The sequence below is a fragment of the Cyrtonyx montezumae genome, unplaced genomic scaffold, assembly GCF_038088225.1.
Source record: "Cyrtonyx montezumae isolate F1298 unplaced genomic scaffold, pur_monq_1.0 scaffold_5, whole genome shotgun sequence".
In the NCBI taxonomy this organism is placed as follows: domain Eukaryota; kingdom Metazoa; phylum Chordata; class Aves; order Galliformes; family Odontophoridae; genus Cyrtonyx; species Cyrtonyx montezumae.
In genome coordinates this window covers 18,447,565-18,464,100 of record NW_027072056.1, presented here as the reverse complement: position 1 = coordinate 18,464,100, position 16,536 = coordinate 18,447,565, and the positions used below count along the sequence as shown (strand labels likewise).

Genomic DNA, 16,536 nt, shown 5'->3' with positions numbered 1-16,536 from the left:
GAGCCCACTTCTGTTTGCCGTTTCCCCCCTTCTGGGAAGCATGAAATACAATAAATGCTACTAGCACAAAAAAAGTCAACAAACAAAAACTTATACTGTTAATTACAAACATTAGTGCAAACCACACAGCAATGAGTGTTATTTTTAGCACACTCAGTATTTTCTGTAAGGAGGTCACAAAACTGAGGCTTTAAAACCTGTCAGTGTCATACTATGAGCCAAGTAGTCGGCTTTGAAGCTCACATAACCAACCTAGATTCTGCAGCTATACATTTCATCCTTCGTATTTCTATATATGCTATAACTATTTTTTAATTTAAAACATTGAAAATATATTTTGTTCTGTGCTTTTATAAAATATAAGCTACTAAAAGTCCATAAAGATCGAATTCCTAAGCTGAATTATGTTTCTGGCCAAGAGACTTGCTTAGCATAATCTTTACTGCCTAGAAAAGCACTTTTTATTATTTTTAATTTAAGAACAATTTCTCTATGAGCCTAAAAGCCAACACCTAAATCCATTCCTGATATTCAAATGTGCATCGCTGCTGTCAAAAGTGAGAGGGCTCATGCTTTTCTTCTCCATCAACAAGTGCTCAACACTGTTGAAAATTAGTTCTCCCTTTTTATACATATTTGGATGTAGATGTAGATGCCTGGCTTTAACTGGCCCCTACCTACAGCTGTGGCCCTTTTGCCTAATTGAGAGAAAGCTTGAAAGTTTTAGCTAGTTAAGAATGTGACAGGAATGCTGATCTCCTCGCTCAACATTTGTTTATGTCTGGCAAGAAAGGAAAAAAAAATAACCTGAAGTCTGAAAAATACGTCACGATATTTAGCTGGGCAAGGCCAATTGAGCAGGCAAACACTACAGTTCATGGTCTGTGGTCTGCAGCCTCCCCCCAGTTGCACTGAATGGATGAAATCATAATTTGGAAAAGTGCACTTTTTCACTGACTGTTCTTACGCAAGAACAGACACCAGAGATGAGCACAGCATCTTCTAGAGAAGCTTCCTCTTCAGAGGTTTTCATCCAGCCACTTTATATAGCTGTTTCTGGTCTGAATTCCTGCAGAGAAATCAGTAGGCCAAATTGTGAATATCATACAACCATGAAAGCAGTCATCGAAGTGATCGAGTGTGACTTCCACCCCGGCGTTCTCCAGCCGCTTGGCATACATCACCCCGTCATCTCTCAGGACGTCATTCTCACAAGTCAGGATGTAAGTCTTTGGCTGCAGCTGCAAAGTCTCATTTTCTGCAAGCAGTGGGACTGCTCGCACATCAAGCAGCGCTGGTATCTCCTGGATTATTTCAGCATTGCCTGTGGTTTGCACTACAGGCTTGTAGTCCTTTTTGAATGATGAGGGCAGTAGAGATGTCCAATTCAGACGTCCTCTGAAAGTCAGAGCTTGATGTACATCAAGAGCAGTGTGGTTGTTAATCAGCAGTGAGTGAGCCAAGTCGTAATTGCCATTGAAATAGTCTATCCAGTAGTTAATCATGACATAACGAGGAAGAACGGGCATATTCATATTCTGCTGATATGAAGGTGTATTGAAGTCAAATGCCTGAAGGACTGGGTAAATTAATGCCTGCAGTTTTGGTCTGATGATCAAATGCTCATCTTTACTAAGCTGTGGGAAAAACAGGATAGAACTGTGATTATAAAGAACATAAACATTACAATATCAACCTTGAACTTCACACAAACAACCATTTGATAATTTTTAGGCAATATTCTGTTCTTATGCAATTCCATTGGCAGACAGTGCTCTTGTTTTGTCTGAAATTCTAGCAGCCTGATCTTTTTCTATTCTTGTAACGATGATTACTCAGGACAGTTCCAGTATCCTGCTTCCAACAGAAATCAGTAGCAGATATTAAAAAAAAAAAAAAAAGTTAGATTCTTCTTCTGACACACTTTCCCAGTTGAACTATTTGCAATTGAGGGACTTACTGAGTCAAAGGAGCTATCTAAACGTTTAATAGTTTTTAAAGGATTTTTCTTCCATTAATGTATCTTAATTTTTTTTTTTGAGCTTTTGCAAACTGTTGATTTTCTCTAGCAAAGGCTTACTGCGTGCAGAAGCACCTCTGTGTTGGACTAGAATCTTCCACCTGCATTTGATTTGAGCCCACAAAGTATACTTTTGGTACTCCCTAAATTCTTTTTGTGGAAGAATCAGCAGATGCTTTTTTTGCTTCACCTTCTGCCCAAGATACATAAATCTGTATTGTATCTCCTTTTGTCTCTTTCAGGCTGAAGAATCTTAGTGTATATAACCTGTGCTGAACAGTCTTACATCACTGATTTAAAAAGAACACAGCATCATGGAAATGAATTATGAATGCTGTTTCCAAACAGGGCTCTATCCTGTTTAGCAGTCCTCAAGACAAAGACTTTCAATGCCTTACTAATTTTTCCTCACTAATTCAATACTGCAAGATTGTCATGATAATTAGTTGTCTGAGCAAGGTTGTCATGATAATTAGTTGCCTGAGCAGGCTATATACCTTCTTATCACCAATGGTTAATGGCAATACAAAAAAAATTGTAATATTTCACTCAACCGTGAATGATACTATTATTTGCTCCAGGCAGCCTTTAAAGTCTTTAGTAGATTAAACTCAGATTATGTTTAAACTAGAGGTACACAAAAGAAAATTTCTTAATTGTAAAATGCTGCAGGAAGACAATTTAAAGCTTCATATATTATATCTTTGTTGTCCTTCGTTTGTATTTGGAGGAAATAAGAACATATTTCTCTGTGATAAGCACTTGAAAATTGGAAAAGGTAAATTGGAAAGGTAAAGGAAAATTGGAAAAGGTAAAGGAAAAGTTATGAATGTAGCTAGTTACCTACTTAGGCAAACAAAGAATTTCTCAGCAAAATGGGTTAAAAGAAATCGCTTAGCTACTTGTGCTTAAAATTTGGCTCATAAGAACTCATAACTGCACTAAGATATGGCAAGCTTCTTGACTCGTGCAATTGACTCATTTTTCTTCTGTAACATGACAAGATGCTGGCTTTCAATAGAAAGAGCTTCTACTCTGTCTCTGGTGCTGGCACATCACCTTGTGATGATGCAGCACAAAGAACCTGTCAAACTATATGCATCACTGAATCAGGGATTGTTATAGTGTAATACATTAACAGATACTGGATGTTACCTGCTGACAAACAGCGGCAGCCAAATTTCCTCCTGCACTATCACCAGAAATTGCAATTCGATTTGGGTCAACTGAATACTCAGCTAAGACATCAGGTTGCAAAAAATGCTTTGTAGCACGAAGAGCGTCATGGAATTGCTCAGGGAAGCACACCTCTGGTACCAGCCTGTATCTACAAAAGAAGAAGGGAGGTAAGAGACGATTATTAGCTAATTATACTTCTCTCTCATGATCAATAAATACTATCGGGTACATCTTAGTGGCAAATAACTATTTTATTAGGATAAATACCATGGAAAAAAATGAGGCGTGTAGTCCTTTACCTTATAATTAACACTCTTACTCTAAAAGGTTTATAAGGACCTATTAGATATGAATAACTCCAAGATGGTATAATGTTGTGCAGCGCTTTCCCAATGGAGGATTTCATCATACATTATAAAAATAAATTAATACTAAAAACATGCTTGGCAAGGGAGTTATTCCTGTTGGTCTGTTCCCCACCTTAACTGCTGTGAAAGAGTGACGCCCAATAGACTCAGCTGAGACAAACAGTAGTTCTGTTTCCCAAACGTTTATCTATGCTCAGGAGAGGGTGAATGTTGATGTACCTCTGTACCAGGAAATGAACAGTAGCCAGGAAGTGAAGTAATTATGACTTGCACTAATCCAACAGACTCAATAATTATTCTCCTTTATCAAGGACAGAAGCAGGATACATGCAATATCCAGGTGGAGAGGCAGCAGCTGAAACCTGTTTACTGCATTTTCTCAGTCCTTTAATAACAGTGTAGGAGAAGTCAGTTCATGTTTACTGAATCATTTTAAATGTAAGAGTTGTTACTGGGCCTCATGGTGCAAAGCACATCTTTCTGGCTGCGGTTTTCCTATCCTTAACAGGCATTACATATTCTCAGCAGAGCTGATTCATAATGTTTTGAGGATGTATTTCTATTGTCAGCATGACAAAATGACTAATGTCATTACAGAGATGTCTTTCAGCTGAAAGCAAAAAGTGGTCTTGGCATTACTTCTGAAACAAAACAAAATACTGTTTCCTTGTTCAATATGTTTTCCTTGTAATCTAAGCTATAAAATATAGTATATGCAAAATAGATTTTACGCTTAATGAAGTGTTTCAAAGATCAAATCTGCCCTGCTTTCAGTAAACAATCTATATTACATCAGCTACAAAGGAATATGAGAGGGGCCTGAGCAAACTAGGCCTTGCAGAACTAGGTAATGTGTATAGATCACGAAATTGAGATGTGCAATTCAACCAATGAAGAAAATCTAATCAGACTTCACTAACTGAGGATAAATGCCTTGATTGAAAGATATAATGGCTAAGGAGGGAAGAAAAACAACTGAGAAACAGCCAGTATTACAACACCTTAAACCAGAAAATGAGTAACTAGGAAGCTTCCAATACCATGATTGATACTTGTCTGTTTTTTTACTTATTTTTCTAATAATAAACAAGTAAAAAACCAAACTCGTAAAGTACACTACAATACCTATTGAGAATTACTAGCACCAACTCCATATAATTAAATTGTAATTAGATCACAGAGCTTGATATGTAATCAACTGCGAGTCAGAGCCTTGAGTAGTTATATCAAGTGATTGGTTTTGCAAAAGAAAATATTGGAGTTGACAGTAAGGGTGGGAAAAGTACCACTCAGGTTGGAGTCATCTCAGTAATTTAGTTAGCTAGCTGAGAGCTTTGTTTACTTCGTAATTGTTCAGCTAGTGAAAAAAGCAGTGCTGCTTCTCTGTTGTCTAGCACCCCAGCAGCCTCCTGCTCTTGAGTAGAGTACAGGGCTTAACTGAGATGACTTCAACAGTGGGTGCTTGAGAGAACAGCAGAACACCATGCTTCACTGTGTATTTTGGTTAATGAGCAGTAAAAAATGAGTAGCTAATTTTTAGGTTGCAGGTACTTGCTCAGTGTGCCTTAGAAATGGTGGTTTTTAGACAGACTTTAGATGATTGTTTTTTATGTATAATATATCTTCAGTTAAGGATGAAAAATTCTCTTTTGCTCCACAGGAAGTCAGAGAGCTGTGGTTCAGCCTTCCTATGGGTATATAACAAAATTGTGTTTGACAAGCATTAACAGAATTATAACTTAAGTAACTCAATTGAGTGATCTCAGGTTTTAGTTGCACTCCTTACTTGCAGATACATTTGTGAGATGCACTAAAATGTATAAAATATGCATTTCAATGTTTAGTCCAAGTGATTAAAAATTCTACTCTTCTCCCACATTTCTGCCCTCTGAAATGACTTCTGAAATATACAGAAATCCAAGTGAACTTTTGATTCCATTCTAATTTGTTATTCTATAAGGAATATCAGACTGGTAGACAATTATTGTCCAAGTTTAAAGCCTTGTATACAAGTCAGTAACAAGGGAAAAGGGCAAAGCTAGAAGAACTACGTTACATATTTCTAATACCTTGAATTTATGTAATCAATTTTAGATTACTCACTCAACTGACACAACTACAGCATTGAGAGATTCAGCCATGATTCTGCAGAGGTTGTTATAAAGGCTCGTTCCTGGAACAAAAGGACATAGCGTTAGGTGCACGTAAGTTCATTTATGGCAGTATTTCACAAAGCCATATCTAGGTGTCTTAGTTTCTGCTGGGATGGAATTGTTTCCTTCAGAGTGCATGGTATGATGCTACATTTCTGGTTCTAGGAGGATAAACAATGTTGATAACACACTCATGTTTATAGTTGCATCTAATGGTGCTCTACGGAGCCAAGGCCATTCTCAGCAAAGGGCCCAAGGAGCTGGGAGGGAACAGAATTAGGACAGCTGACTTAAACTGGCCAAAGGGACATTCCATACTATATGTGATGAAGGAGTTTTGAATGGTTTGGAGTTCACCTCTCCTCTGCTGCTCAGGGGCCCAGATGGGCATTGGTCCATCACTGATGAGCAATTGCTTATGCATCATTTGTTATATACATTTATAAATATATATTTATATACATATAATAATTATTATCCTTTCATCTGTCTTAGTAAATAGCTTTATCTTAACCCATGAGTTCTACCTTTTTCTTTTCATATTATTCTTTTAATTCTCTCCCTCATCCCACTGGGTAGAGAGTATGAGCAAAGGACTGTGTGGTGTTCAGGCACCTGCCGGGTAAAACCCCAACAGAAAGGCTTCTCAGGAAACATAAAGACTTAATACAAACAGACGTTAATGAAATCAGCTTAAACCAGATTAATTTCCAGATTTATATTTTAGCAGAAGGAACGCAGTTCACTCTGTGAGAAGTCCTGCAGTCTGATGTTTTTTTCCCCTCATCTGTTACTTGGTGACTTGGGGCTTGCCATCTCAGCCACCTATCACAGTTCTCACAACAGGACAAAATTCAAGGTACCCAGTGGCCTGGGGCCACTGCATTCAGAAATAATTATTACCATGTGAGTCACTGATTTTTGTTCATTTTATTATAGCATGTATTGCTCTGATTCAAATGAGCTGCCCTATTAACATCAAGTGAACTACTTATTTAACAGAGGATTAATCAAGGCTATCCCGTTTATCAGTGGACTGATTTTCCTTAATTTTATTCCTTTCCAATTACTTAATCACTGATTCCTGGTACCATAAAATATACTGTGACACTAAATGTTTTCTAAAGTATTTAGTCTTAGAATTTAGTATTTAGCTGTAACATTTGTGCTATTAATCTCTGCATCTTGGACTTGAGGATAGCTGAGTTACAGCCATCCAAACAAAGCACTGTAATTTAATATAAACCTTCTGTACAGCAAGTCTTATGCGAACTGTTACAGAACAAATGATATGGGCAGGACTCTAACAAACATATCTTATGTAGGCCTAAGAAAACCCATCTCAAAGCTCAGTTTCTCTGTGAGAGGGGGAGCAAATTTTTTAAATTGCTACAGGACAAAGAGACTGCCATTTCCAAAGGTGAAGACCCGATTCTGAAGTTATTTAGGACTCTAAATCTCACTTAAGTCGTGGCATAAGTGGCTTATACATTCATTGTCTAAATGCAATCAGAACAGTCTTCTGCATGTTTTAGAACATTTCAGAAAAGCACACTGATTTTTTTTCCCCTTCTACAGATGAGTCTGTGTATGCTTCAGAATGCATCAGGGTTGCAAGGCCTTCATGTTGTCTCAGAAGCAAATGGGGAAGGACAAAGACTCCTACACATTCTTGATCTTTGCCTCAGTGCAGCCATGAGAACCACAGGCCCCTACTTTTTCCGAGGCTTTTCTCCTGCTGTGAGATATGGAAGGACCAGCTTAGCTTATAGCCTACAGCTACACCTTACTACAGTTAACTCATAAGCCACAAACATCAGAGAAAGTCAATTCTGTTAATTTTCAAGGTAGGTTCTGCTCATCATCACAGTAGATTCCATAAGGGTGGGAGTATGGAACCCAATTCTACCCATATCCTTGGTCACACTGCCTGTTTTCAGGAATCAGCAGTAATTCCCAAATACATGCTATTGGGAGCCAACCATTAGCAATGCTCTTGCATGCGATTTTGTTCAGTCCACTCTTTGTGTAATTGTTTGCTTTGTATATTGTGCAATTTGTCCTGTCATGATGTTACAAAATTAATCTTTTGGTTCTTATCCAGTTTACATCCTGACAAGATACATATTTTTCCAGTGTGTCCACTGCATATTTTTATCCTGGTTCCTCACATCTGGTTCTCCAGAATAGAGATGCTTACTACTGAATTCAGGTATATCTTTACAAAACTGTTATCTCCTGGCAGGAAAAACAGACTTTTGTTTCTCCTGCCAAGAGGAAGCCAGCCCAAAATCCTATTTAGTTACTAACAGACACATACTTGCACTTGCCAAGGCCCAGCCACCTCCATGGATGTAAACAACACTGCGCTTGAGTGGTTCATCTTGCTTTGCAGGTGGTTCAAACACTCTCACTTCCACACCATCAAAAACAACATCCGTTATGTTAATGGGTTCAGAAGAGACAGACTTCAGCTTGTCGAACGTACAAATCAAATAATTCAGAACAATCAAGTGATGACTGAGCCTCAGGTAGTGAACCAAGTGACACTTTGAGGGAGAAAAAAAGAAAAAGATTTGTTACTTCAGAACATATCATGATGCTGCATTGATGCAACCATCTTTAAAAGGCAGCTTCTGTATGAAAACATACATAAGTTCTTAGAATATTCATCACAAAATGAATGATTATCAAGACCTGTAATGCTTTTAAAGCTGTATTAGAACAAAACCCTAGCAATAAGACATTCTTCCTTCTGAATGCCAAGTTCAAAAGGACAAACCTGACTGACCAGCAGATTCCATGGGTGCGCTTGCAAAGCTCCTCAGGCAAGTGCCAGTAGAGGGCAATACCACACAGACAACATTTTTGTGGTGGTAAGGTATGAAATATGCAAACTATTTCTCTTATTCCACCCCAAAGCGTGTTTCCATTTCCAAATTAAGTTCTCAGTGATTGCAAAGGCATCTGAAAACAGGAACAGCCTCAAAGGAATACAGTGCTTATTTACTGGCTCGTCCTGTATTTGCCTGCTGAATTGGAAAGGATCTGAAGCGCTACTGAATTGCTGGGGCAGATTTGTCATTTCTTCCCCAGGGATTCAAGTGTGTTACTTCTGTGTGGGTGTGTAAAACGGTAAGAAAATAAAGAAAGATCTCACCTGTCTGTCCCCTTAGGGTAGAAGGACAGATTTTATCCCTTCTGAAAATCCAGGATTTTCTTTTTAACTTTCCCCTGAACAAATAATCCTGGGATCTAAGGCACTCTTTCAGCCTAAGTGCTCAAGACCTGCTCTCCACGTATATCTTGTCAACCTGTAACTACTTTTGTGTTTTAATTCTGCTGTTGTCACCAGTACAGTGCAAACCTGCTAGTATAAATCAAAGAAGTCCAGTTCCAGGGAAAGGGAGAGATGAGTCATTCAGGTACCAGTCTTAACCACATTAATATTGCAAAGAATGGATAGCTGCTGTAGCTTAACCTGTACAAAAACTAAGTGGAAGCCAACTCAGATTCCTTGTGATTGATGTGATTTTCCAAGTAAGGGTTTTACAGGCTCTTTCTGGCTTATGTGTTTACATGGAGAGAGATTTCAGCTTCTTGTTTCGGTTTTCTTCACTGTCCTTCTGCACTACCATTTCCCACAGTTGCGATGTCTTGGTGTTTCTGTTAGGGAGGTCTTCTCAAAGAGAAGGGACAGTTAACAGAGGAACACCACTGCTGTCAACACAGCCTCCAGAGGAAAAGCAAATTTTGAGGAACCTCCTAGCAACCAAAAAGGATCTGCTCCCTTGGGTCTATAGTCATTGTCCTTACCTGTTACTTTTAAATCCACTATGGTTGGTTGAATTGTAAACAAACAAATGCATGTGACTCAGCTTTCAGTAGATGCTGTGCAAAAGACCCTGAGACAGCCCCCATTTCACTGGTAGTTTTCTGTGGAAAGCAACAGACTGAGATTTTTCCCAAAAGGGTCTCTGACAGCCAAGTACAATGGACTGGTCTATGAGTGGGGAGAGAGGAATCCACTTCCAAAAACAGAGATTTATAGAAATTATTTTCTTTTCCTGCTTGGCTCGTGGTAAGGCTAGCCTGCTGAAATAGTTTGGTGAGAATCCAAATCTTGGCATGTTTGCTGCTTTGTGGATGGATTATCATTTCTGCATTCTTAAGGTCTTTTCTCTGGAGTAAAAAGCACGAGTATCCACTCAGTGGGCAGAAATGTTGATTTCACAAGACTGTATCTTAGAATCTCTGATCCTTCTTTTCTCACACTGTTACTTTAAATTTCCATAGGAAAACACCATTCAAGCTTGTAATCTGAAAAGCAATACACTTAATAATTTGGCGTTCAGTTTATTGGGCTGCCACTGATTCACAAACAAAATGCTCTTCCATGAGCCCTACAGAGATTCCAAGTGAAGGTAAGTACTGGGAAATACTGCCAGGCAAAAAAATCACTTTTATGGGTTTTTTTCAGGCCAACTGTGCTGCAAAAGGCTAATTATTCACATTCTTTGTAGACATGATTACCACATGTTCCCTGGAATCAGAAATGTTTTCTTTTCAAGGCTAGTTGCAGCTGTTTACCAAGAAGTGTTTTGCCCTGTTTTATTTAAACCACAGAACACCATGGCCCTCTGCAGGTTTATCAGATGCTTTCATGCCTTTTTCCCTGCAATAGACTGCCCTTTCCAAGAACCAAAAAATAAATCGAATAACGTGGAAGAGATGCCTCGTACACCAAGGCACAAAAGGAACAGCAATAGTTCTTTCATGTTTACCTTGTCAGGTTTCTCTGCCCAGCACTTACAAGCACATTCTTTGAAAGTGTATCTAATCAGTCCGTTTGGTTATTTACAACAGTCGGGATTGTGCTTTTTGCTGGCAAAGAGCTAGCCTTGTCCAGAGTTCCTACAAACAAAATTCTTATGTAAGAAAATATCCGTAATATCTTCTGTGCAAATGTTTGTATTTAACAGTTGGCTAAATCTCATCTAGGGCTGTGTTTTAGTCACAGAGTCATAGAATCACAGAATATCTTGAGTTGGAAGGGACTCCAACTCCTGGATCTACACAGGATCACCCAAAATTCTAACCATATAAACACTTTCATTGTCTAAGCAGGTAACTTGATGAAATGTGGCTGGTAAGCTTCATGAGAATGACTAATGGAGCTGACGCACCCAGCGAGCTCAGCTGCTACAGAGCAGGACAGAGCAGACCTGCACAAGCAGGAGGATGAGCAGGGCCAATATGAATACCATGCTGGTGTTATGTGCAGTTCAGTAAACCACTGTGCACAGATTGCAGCACACCTACTGGCAATCCATCACCCAGTTCTGATAGCAGCTTTTCATTTCAGGGTTGTTGGCACTCTGACCTGTGGCTGCTTTGGTAGTGGTGTGATTTACACTCGCTTATACACACCAGCTCTCCAACAAATAAGAGAAAGTAACCTCCACAGCCACCATCTTCTCTTTTACCAGGATATCTTCTCACCGAGGCTCAGGAGGAAGGGACAACCCACACACTCCCTAAAGACTAAGCTGTTTAAGATCATCATCTTCCTCCTGATGATAATTTCTGATAAATTCTCTGATGAGGGGTACCAGATACTGAGAGATGTTGTAACTTGATGCAGGAGAAAACTGTCAAGAAGTGAAGGAGGAGTTAGGGTTATGATTAAAGCAAACAAACAAAAAGAGCAGAGAAGAGTTTTTAGGAAAGGCACCGTTACCTCACCTTTAATAACCAGTATCTGCCCCTAAACTGGTAGGATTCCTCCTGTGCTTCCTCAGGGTCTCTTGGGATTCTTTATGATCCCTTTATGAAGAATCCCAAAGGGATTAATCACTGAGATTACGCTTACCCCTCTTTCACAGACTTGTACTCTGCATCAGTTATGTACTCTCTTTACAAAAAAAAAAAAAAAGAAAGAAAAAAAAGAAAAGTTTTACCTCTGTTTCCAATTTAGAATAATCTTTAACACTCAGCACATCAGGATTGCCTGCCTTCCTGTGACTTCCACAGGGTGACACTGTCCTAAGGGCAACGTGAACTATCCAGCTTCACGAATCTCTGACCTTTAGCCTTAAAATGACTGCAACAGGTTGCATTCGGGTGGCACACAAAGGCAGAGCGCCAAGCTGAATACATCAGCTGCTTCCTTCACTGCCTTCACAGTGGTGAGATGCCAGGTTCTGCTCTGACCTTAGCTGAGATCAGGAACTGGGAGTTTGCCTGAGCTGTTTGCCTTTTTACATGAGACACTGCTCAGGGCTGAGCCAAGCCTCATGTGTGACTCATCGAGTAACGATGCTGACACTGGGCGGCTGAACCTCTTAAGACATAATTTCCTACCTTTAGAAGATGCTGCTGCTCCTGAATTACATTACCCTCAGTTCAGGCATCATTTTGCAAAACACGCTGCTGTAACATTACAGTCCAAAATGCCAGCTACAGAATCTGCAGACTGTGAGAGACTAGCAGAAAAAATAAACAGGCTCATTTCCCCATTTTACTGTGTGCAGAACATATCGGTCTGACTGCATTTCAGGAAGTTTATCCCTTCTAAAGGTTAACCTCTATTTTCTTTCATTTTACAGAGCCATTTCTTAGAACAGGTGCATTACTGCACAGTACCTAACATGTACTTTTGAAAACTGTTATACAAAGAGTCCTCAAGGACTCAAAGATAAGTGCTCTAATTTCCTTCAGAATTGGAAAGGAACCAAAAAGACATTTTTACCGTTTATCGACTAGGAGAAGCTCTATTATTTTTTCATTGTAAAGTTTCATGTTTACACCTATTCATCCACGATGAACTGCTTTTGGACTAGATAACCAATAACTTTTGTCTCTACAGCAAACAGGACTCGCGGTGTATCTGTTTCTACTCACATGCTACATCTAACAGCCATGAAGGGTTACTGTACACCGACTTGCAACACTGTGTCCTTACATGCAAAAAAATCAGCTTACTTGGATGCCCACAGCGATGATTTACATCTCTCCACATATGAGTGGGTATGTTAGATGGAACTAATTACTGTTTTCTCTACTCCTGAATGCTGATGTCCCATGCCCTAGATTTTATTCTAAAAAGAAGCAAGTGGCAGAGCAGCATGAAGGCATTTCTCAGCTGATGAGAAGTACAAGGATGCTTTTCTTCCCTGTACAGCTGTCTAACTTCCTCCATATATGCCTGCCTGACAGCCTGGGTGCCAACCTGCTTGTCCTTCCAAACAGCTGTGCCAGTTCCTAAATAAATGAATAAACAATCCTTTCTTCCTTTCTGTGCATCAGAATAGCAAGTACCTTGATAGCATTGTTCAGAAACAACTTAGTTCAAAGGGCTTATTTAATAAACATATGCTGCTCTCTTTACCTCCAAGAAGGGAGAATGGTAATGAAAAGAAGTGAGAAATGCCTCTATCAATCCTGCTGTTAACAGCAGAATTATGAAATGCTGCTTTAGGCACTTCTTGACAGATACTGTGTAAAACAATTCTCATAGTTTAATTTATTGCTCAGCCCTGTTACCCCGTGTACTTTTCTGTTGCTGTTGCAATTTCAGTAAAGCTGAGTTCTGACAGTCTCATATACACACGTATGTACACTACAGTTCCTTTCGGACCTAAAACTTCTGTGTAATGCTGCAGTTTTCTCTAAAACTGCATCCAAGTCCCATTTTGAGACAGCTGAGGACATTACTCTCATTCTAAATTAAACACTTGTGCACCAATTCTTTAGTAATATTAAGCTGAAGATTCTGATCTCGTTATGAAGGCAGCACAGTATGCTACACACAGCACAGGAGCAGGGCTCTGAACCACTGCTACTTTCAGTGACCTCAAATAAGGTGCTCTATCTGCATTTCCCCCAAAGTAAGATTATGACAATGGCACTGGCTCCTCTTTGTAGTATGTTTTGAAACCTGTTGATGAAAACTGCCCTATAAGCATTATGCATTTTTAGCCACATGATAATACATAAATGCTTGAAGGGTTTTGCTGTGATCCAGGGCACTGAGCCAGTCCCAGGCTGTAAAGGAATTTCATTAACTGCCTGGGACAAAACTCTATGCAGAAATGCAACACCTTATTATTAGTACACTGAACAGCAGTGCCAGTTTCAGTATGTTTTATTGGTAGTGTTTATAAAGGGAGTGTGAAAACAAGCACATCATCCCTGACAAGAAGTTGTCACGCTCAATTGTCAAAGTCAGCACAAATCTATTTCAGAATAGGGAAACAACTGCATTTAGAGCACATAAAGTTTGTTTCATGCTTCTGGAAAAAAATGGATTTTAGTGTACTTCGGAGGTTTGAAAACAAAAACCACTTAGTAGTGTACTTCTGAGTGCTATCAAACCTACAAAGGAAAGTAATAAATAGCAAGCTGGAAATACATTCAGAAGCAGGTGAAAGTTCAATGGTTACATTCAGAGCATCGTTAAATCATTTGGTCTCAACCTCAGATAGACAAAGAAAAGGGAAGCTCAGCTCTACAGAAGGACATACACTTGATTTTATATACACATACTAAAGCTGTCTGACACAGTAAGTACTCAGGCTTAACTTCTACAATCTTAGCTTCAGTTCACATAGTTCATTCTTTATGGCAGTCACTTATTTCTGACTTTGTGCAACCTCTCAGTGCTGGAAAGATTTCTAAACACTTGGATAGCACCTCACTTCACTCTCTCTGGAAAGAAAACCCCAAAGTTTACCTGTTCTGTGGTCCAGGGCACCGCTAATGCCTCACTGCTGCTTTATGCTTTTGTCTATAAGCTACTTGTTCCTTCTTGTGCTTTGTAAGCTGCCTGTGGCTGATATTTAATACATTTTCCTTGCCATATATAATCCTATTTCCAAGGCCACAGATGGGAACAACTGTCTAACACATTACCACCTTTTCCTAACAGAAATGGAGACAGATGTGGGCACCTTAGTGCTGTTCAGTTTGCTCCAGCTGCCACCAGGGCAGGCTGTGTTCTGCCAGCTCCTCTGGGAGGATGACCTCCAGGATCCCCCAGAAGGGATGGGATCGCCTCCGGCCTCCAACCAGAGACATGGGGACTCATCTGGCTATGCCTCACAAACCACAAACGAACAGAATGTGTACGTAAGCCAACAGCAGTACACATATAGAGAGTTAGTCACATGATTTTCTAAAGATAGGTCTCCTTCAGCTAGAGGTTATGGACTTGATTTGGGTGTTTCTGGATGAAAGGTTGCCATGTGTTCTGCAGGCAGGACACTGTGACCATCGTAGCTCTTCCAGTTATTAAACTTCTAGCTCCACTGTAAAGGCACATGTTGTCATTGTAGTTACCGGAACAAGCAAGTTCATGTCAAGCCACAGCTTTTTAATGGAAAACTCATACTACTGTAGGCTCTGTCTACATAATTTCCTGTCACAGTGGTATCACTTCTTTAAGGGAGAGTATATAAGCAAGAAACTTTATTCCAGTAGCTCAGCTGAGTGGTGTATTGAGAATCAAATAATCACTTGAGTTTAAAGGTCATCTAGTCCAACTCCCCTGTGATCAACAGGGACACCTACAGTTCGATCTACATCTAGTTCCAGCTCTGTCTGGAAAAGTGGCAGCCAGAGAAGCTTTTCAGGAAGAGTATACAAGCCTGGACACTGTCCTCCTGCTTCCGCACTTACTGTTAGGAACATAGAAGATACTTTCCCACCTACTCCTTCTGGTATCCGTTTATGAGTCCTCTGCCCATGAATTCATCCCTTCTGAATCTGATGATGCTCTCAACATGCAAGTTGTTGAAGGTGTTAGGGACAACATAATGAATAAAAATGCTGCTATGAAAAAAGAGGCAGAGATAGTACCCTAAATTAGGCATGACCACAGCTGGTGATTCCTTGTCAAAGATCAGACCAGTTGGCAGAAAACCAAGCTTATAGCTGAAGCCATCATCAGAAGTTCATGATCTCTTTTTTCATACCAGTGCACACATAGTGAGAGAAAGTGAGGGAAAGATCATAAGGCAACAAAACAATCACGTATCTTATAGCAAAAACGGCTATTCTGGAAGGGTTTTGTTGACTAATACAGCTTCAAATACAGGCCACTTGATTTTGACATTTGAAGAAGACTCCCTGTGTCTTCTTTCCTTATGGCATTAGTTAGCATATGCAAGTACAAGCCATTAATTCTTTTGACCTAAAGCCCCCAGGTTGTAAACCAGCCCGCAGAACATCCGAAGACCTCCATCACAAAGGCAGTAGGGCGGCTGGATGCCAGCGCTGAGCAAAGCACGGTCGCCCGATTCCCCGATGAGGACAAAACCAGGAGCAGCCTGGGGCACGGCCTCGCCCCCTGCCCGGCCCGGGGGACGCGGCACCGAGCTCTCCTCCCGGGCAGGCCGGGCACCGCCGGACACCCCCAACCCGCGGCGCTCGGGTCCGACGGCGTTTCCTTACCGCCTGCTGCACCGCTCGGAAGGTGGCATCCAGCAGCATCAGCTTCCACGAATCGGACACGGTGCCGGGCAGCGGCAGGTAGATATAATAGGCGGCCAGAGCGGTCAGCCCCGCCAGCAGCACCCAGGCGGCCCGCATCGCCCCGCGGGGAGCGGCCTCCCCCGGAGGAAGTCCCGGCGCTTCCGTGCCCGGCGCCCCGAGCCGCCGGCTGCGTGTGCGGGAGCGCGGGGTGGCGGCAGCGGCCTTCTCCGCGCCCGCGCAGCCGCCGCCCCGCCCGAGTCCCGCCCGCCCTGCGGGGAGGCCGCTCCGCGGAGCTCCGCTGCTCGGGGCCGCCCCGCTCCTCCGCGCGGCCGCATCCCCGCCC

The 16,536-nt window shown here is 40.9% G+C and overlaps 1 protein-coding gene across 1 annotated transcript; it reads right to left on the bottom strand.

The window, feature by feature from the left end:
- Positions 1–981: 981 nt before the first annotated feature.
- NCEH1 (neutral cholesterol ester hydrolase 1) lies at positions 982–16,313 on the bottom strand. Its single transcript, XM_065747816.1, has 5 exons — positions 16,173–16,313; positions 8,041–8,269; positions 5,671–5,740; positions 3,176–3,347; positions 982–1,637 (listed from the first exon to the last, which is right to left on the bottom strand). Exons 1-5 carry the CDS (start codon positions 16,308–16,310, stop codon positions 1,020–1,022), a joined length of 1,227 nt encoding a protein of 408 aa, XP_065603888.1. The 5' UTR covers positions 16,311–16,313; the 3' UTR covers positions 982–1,019.
- Positions 16,314–16,536: the final 223 nt, after the last annotated feature.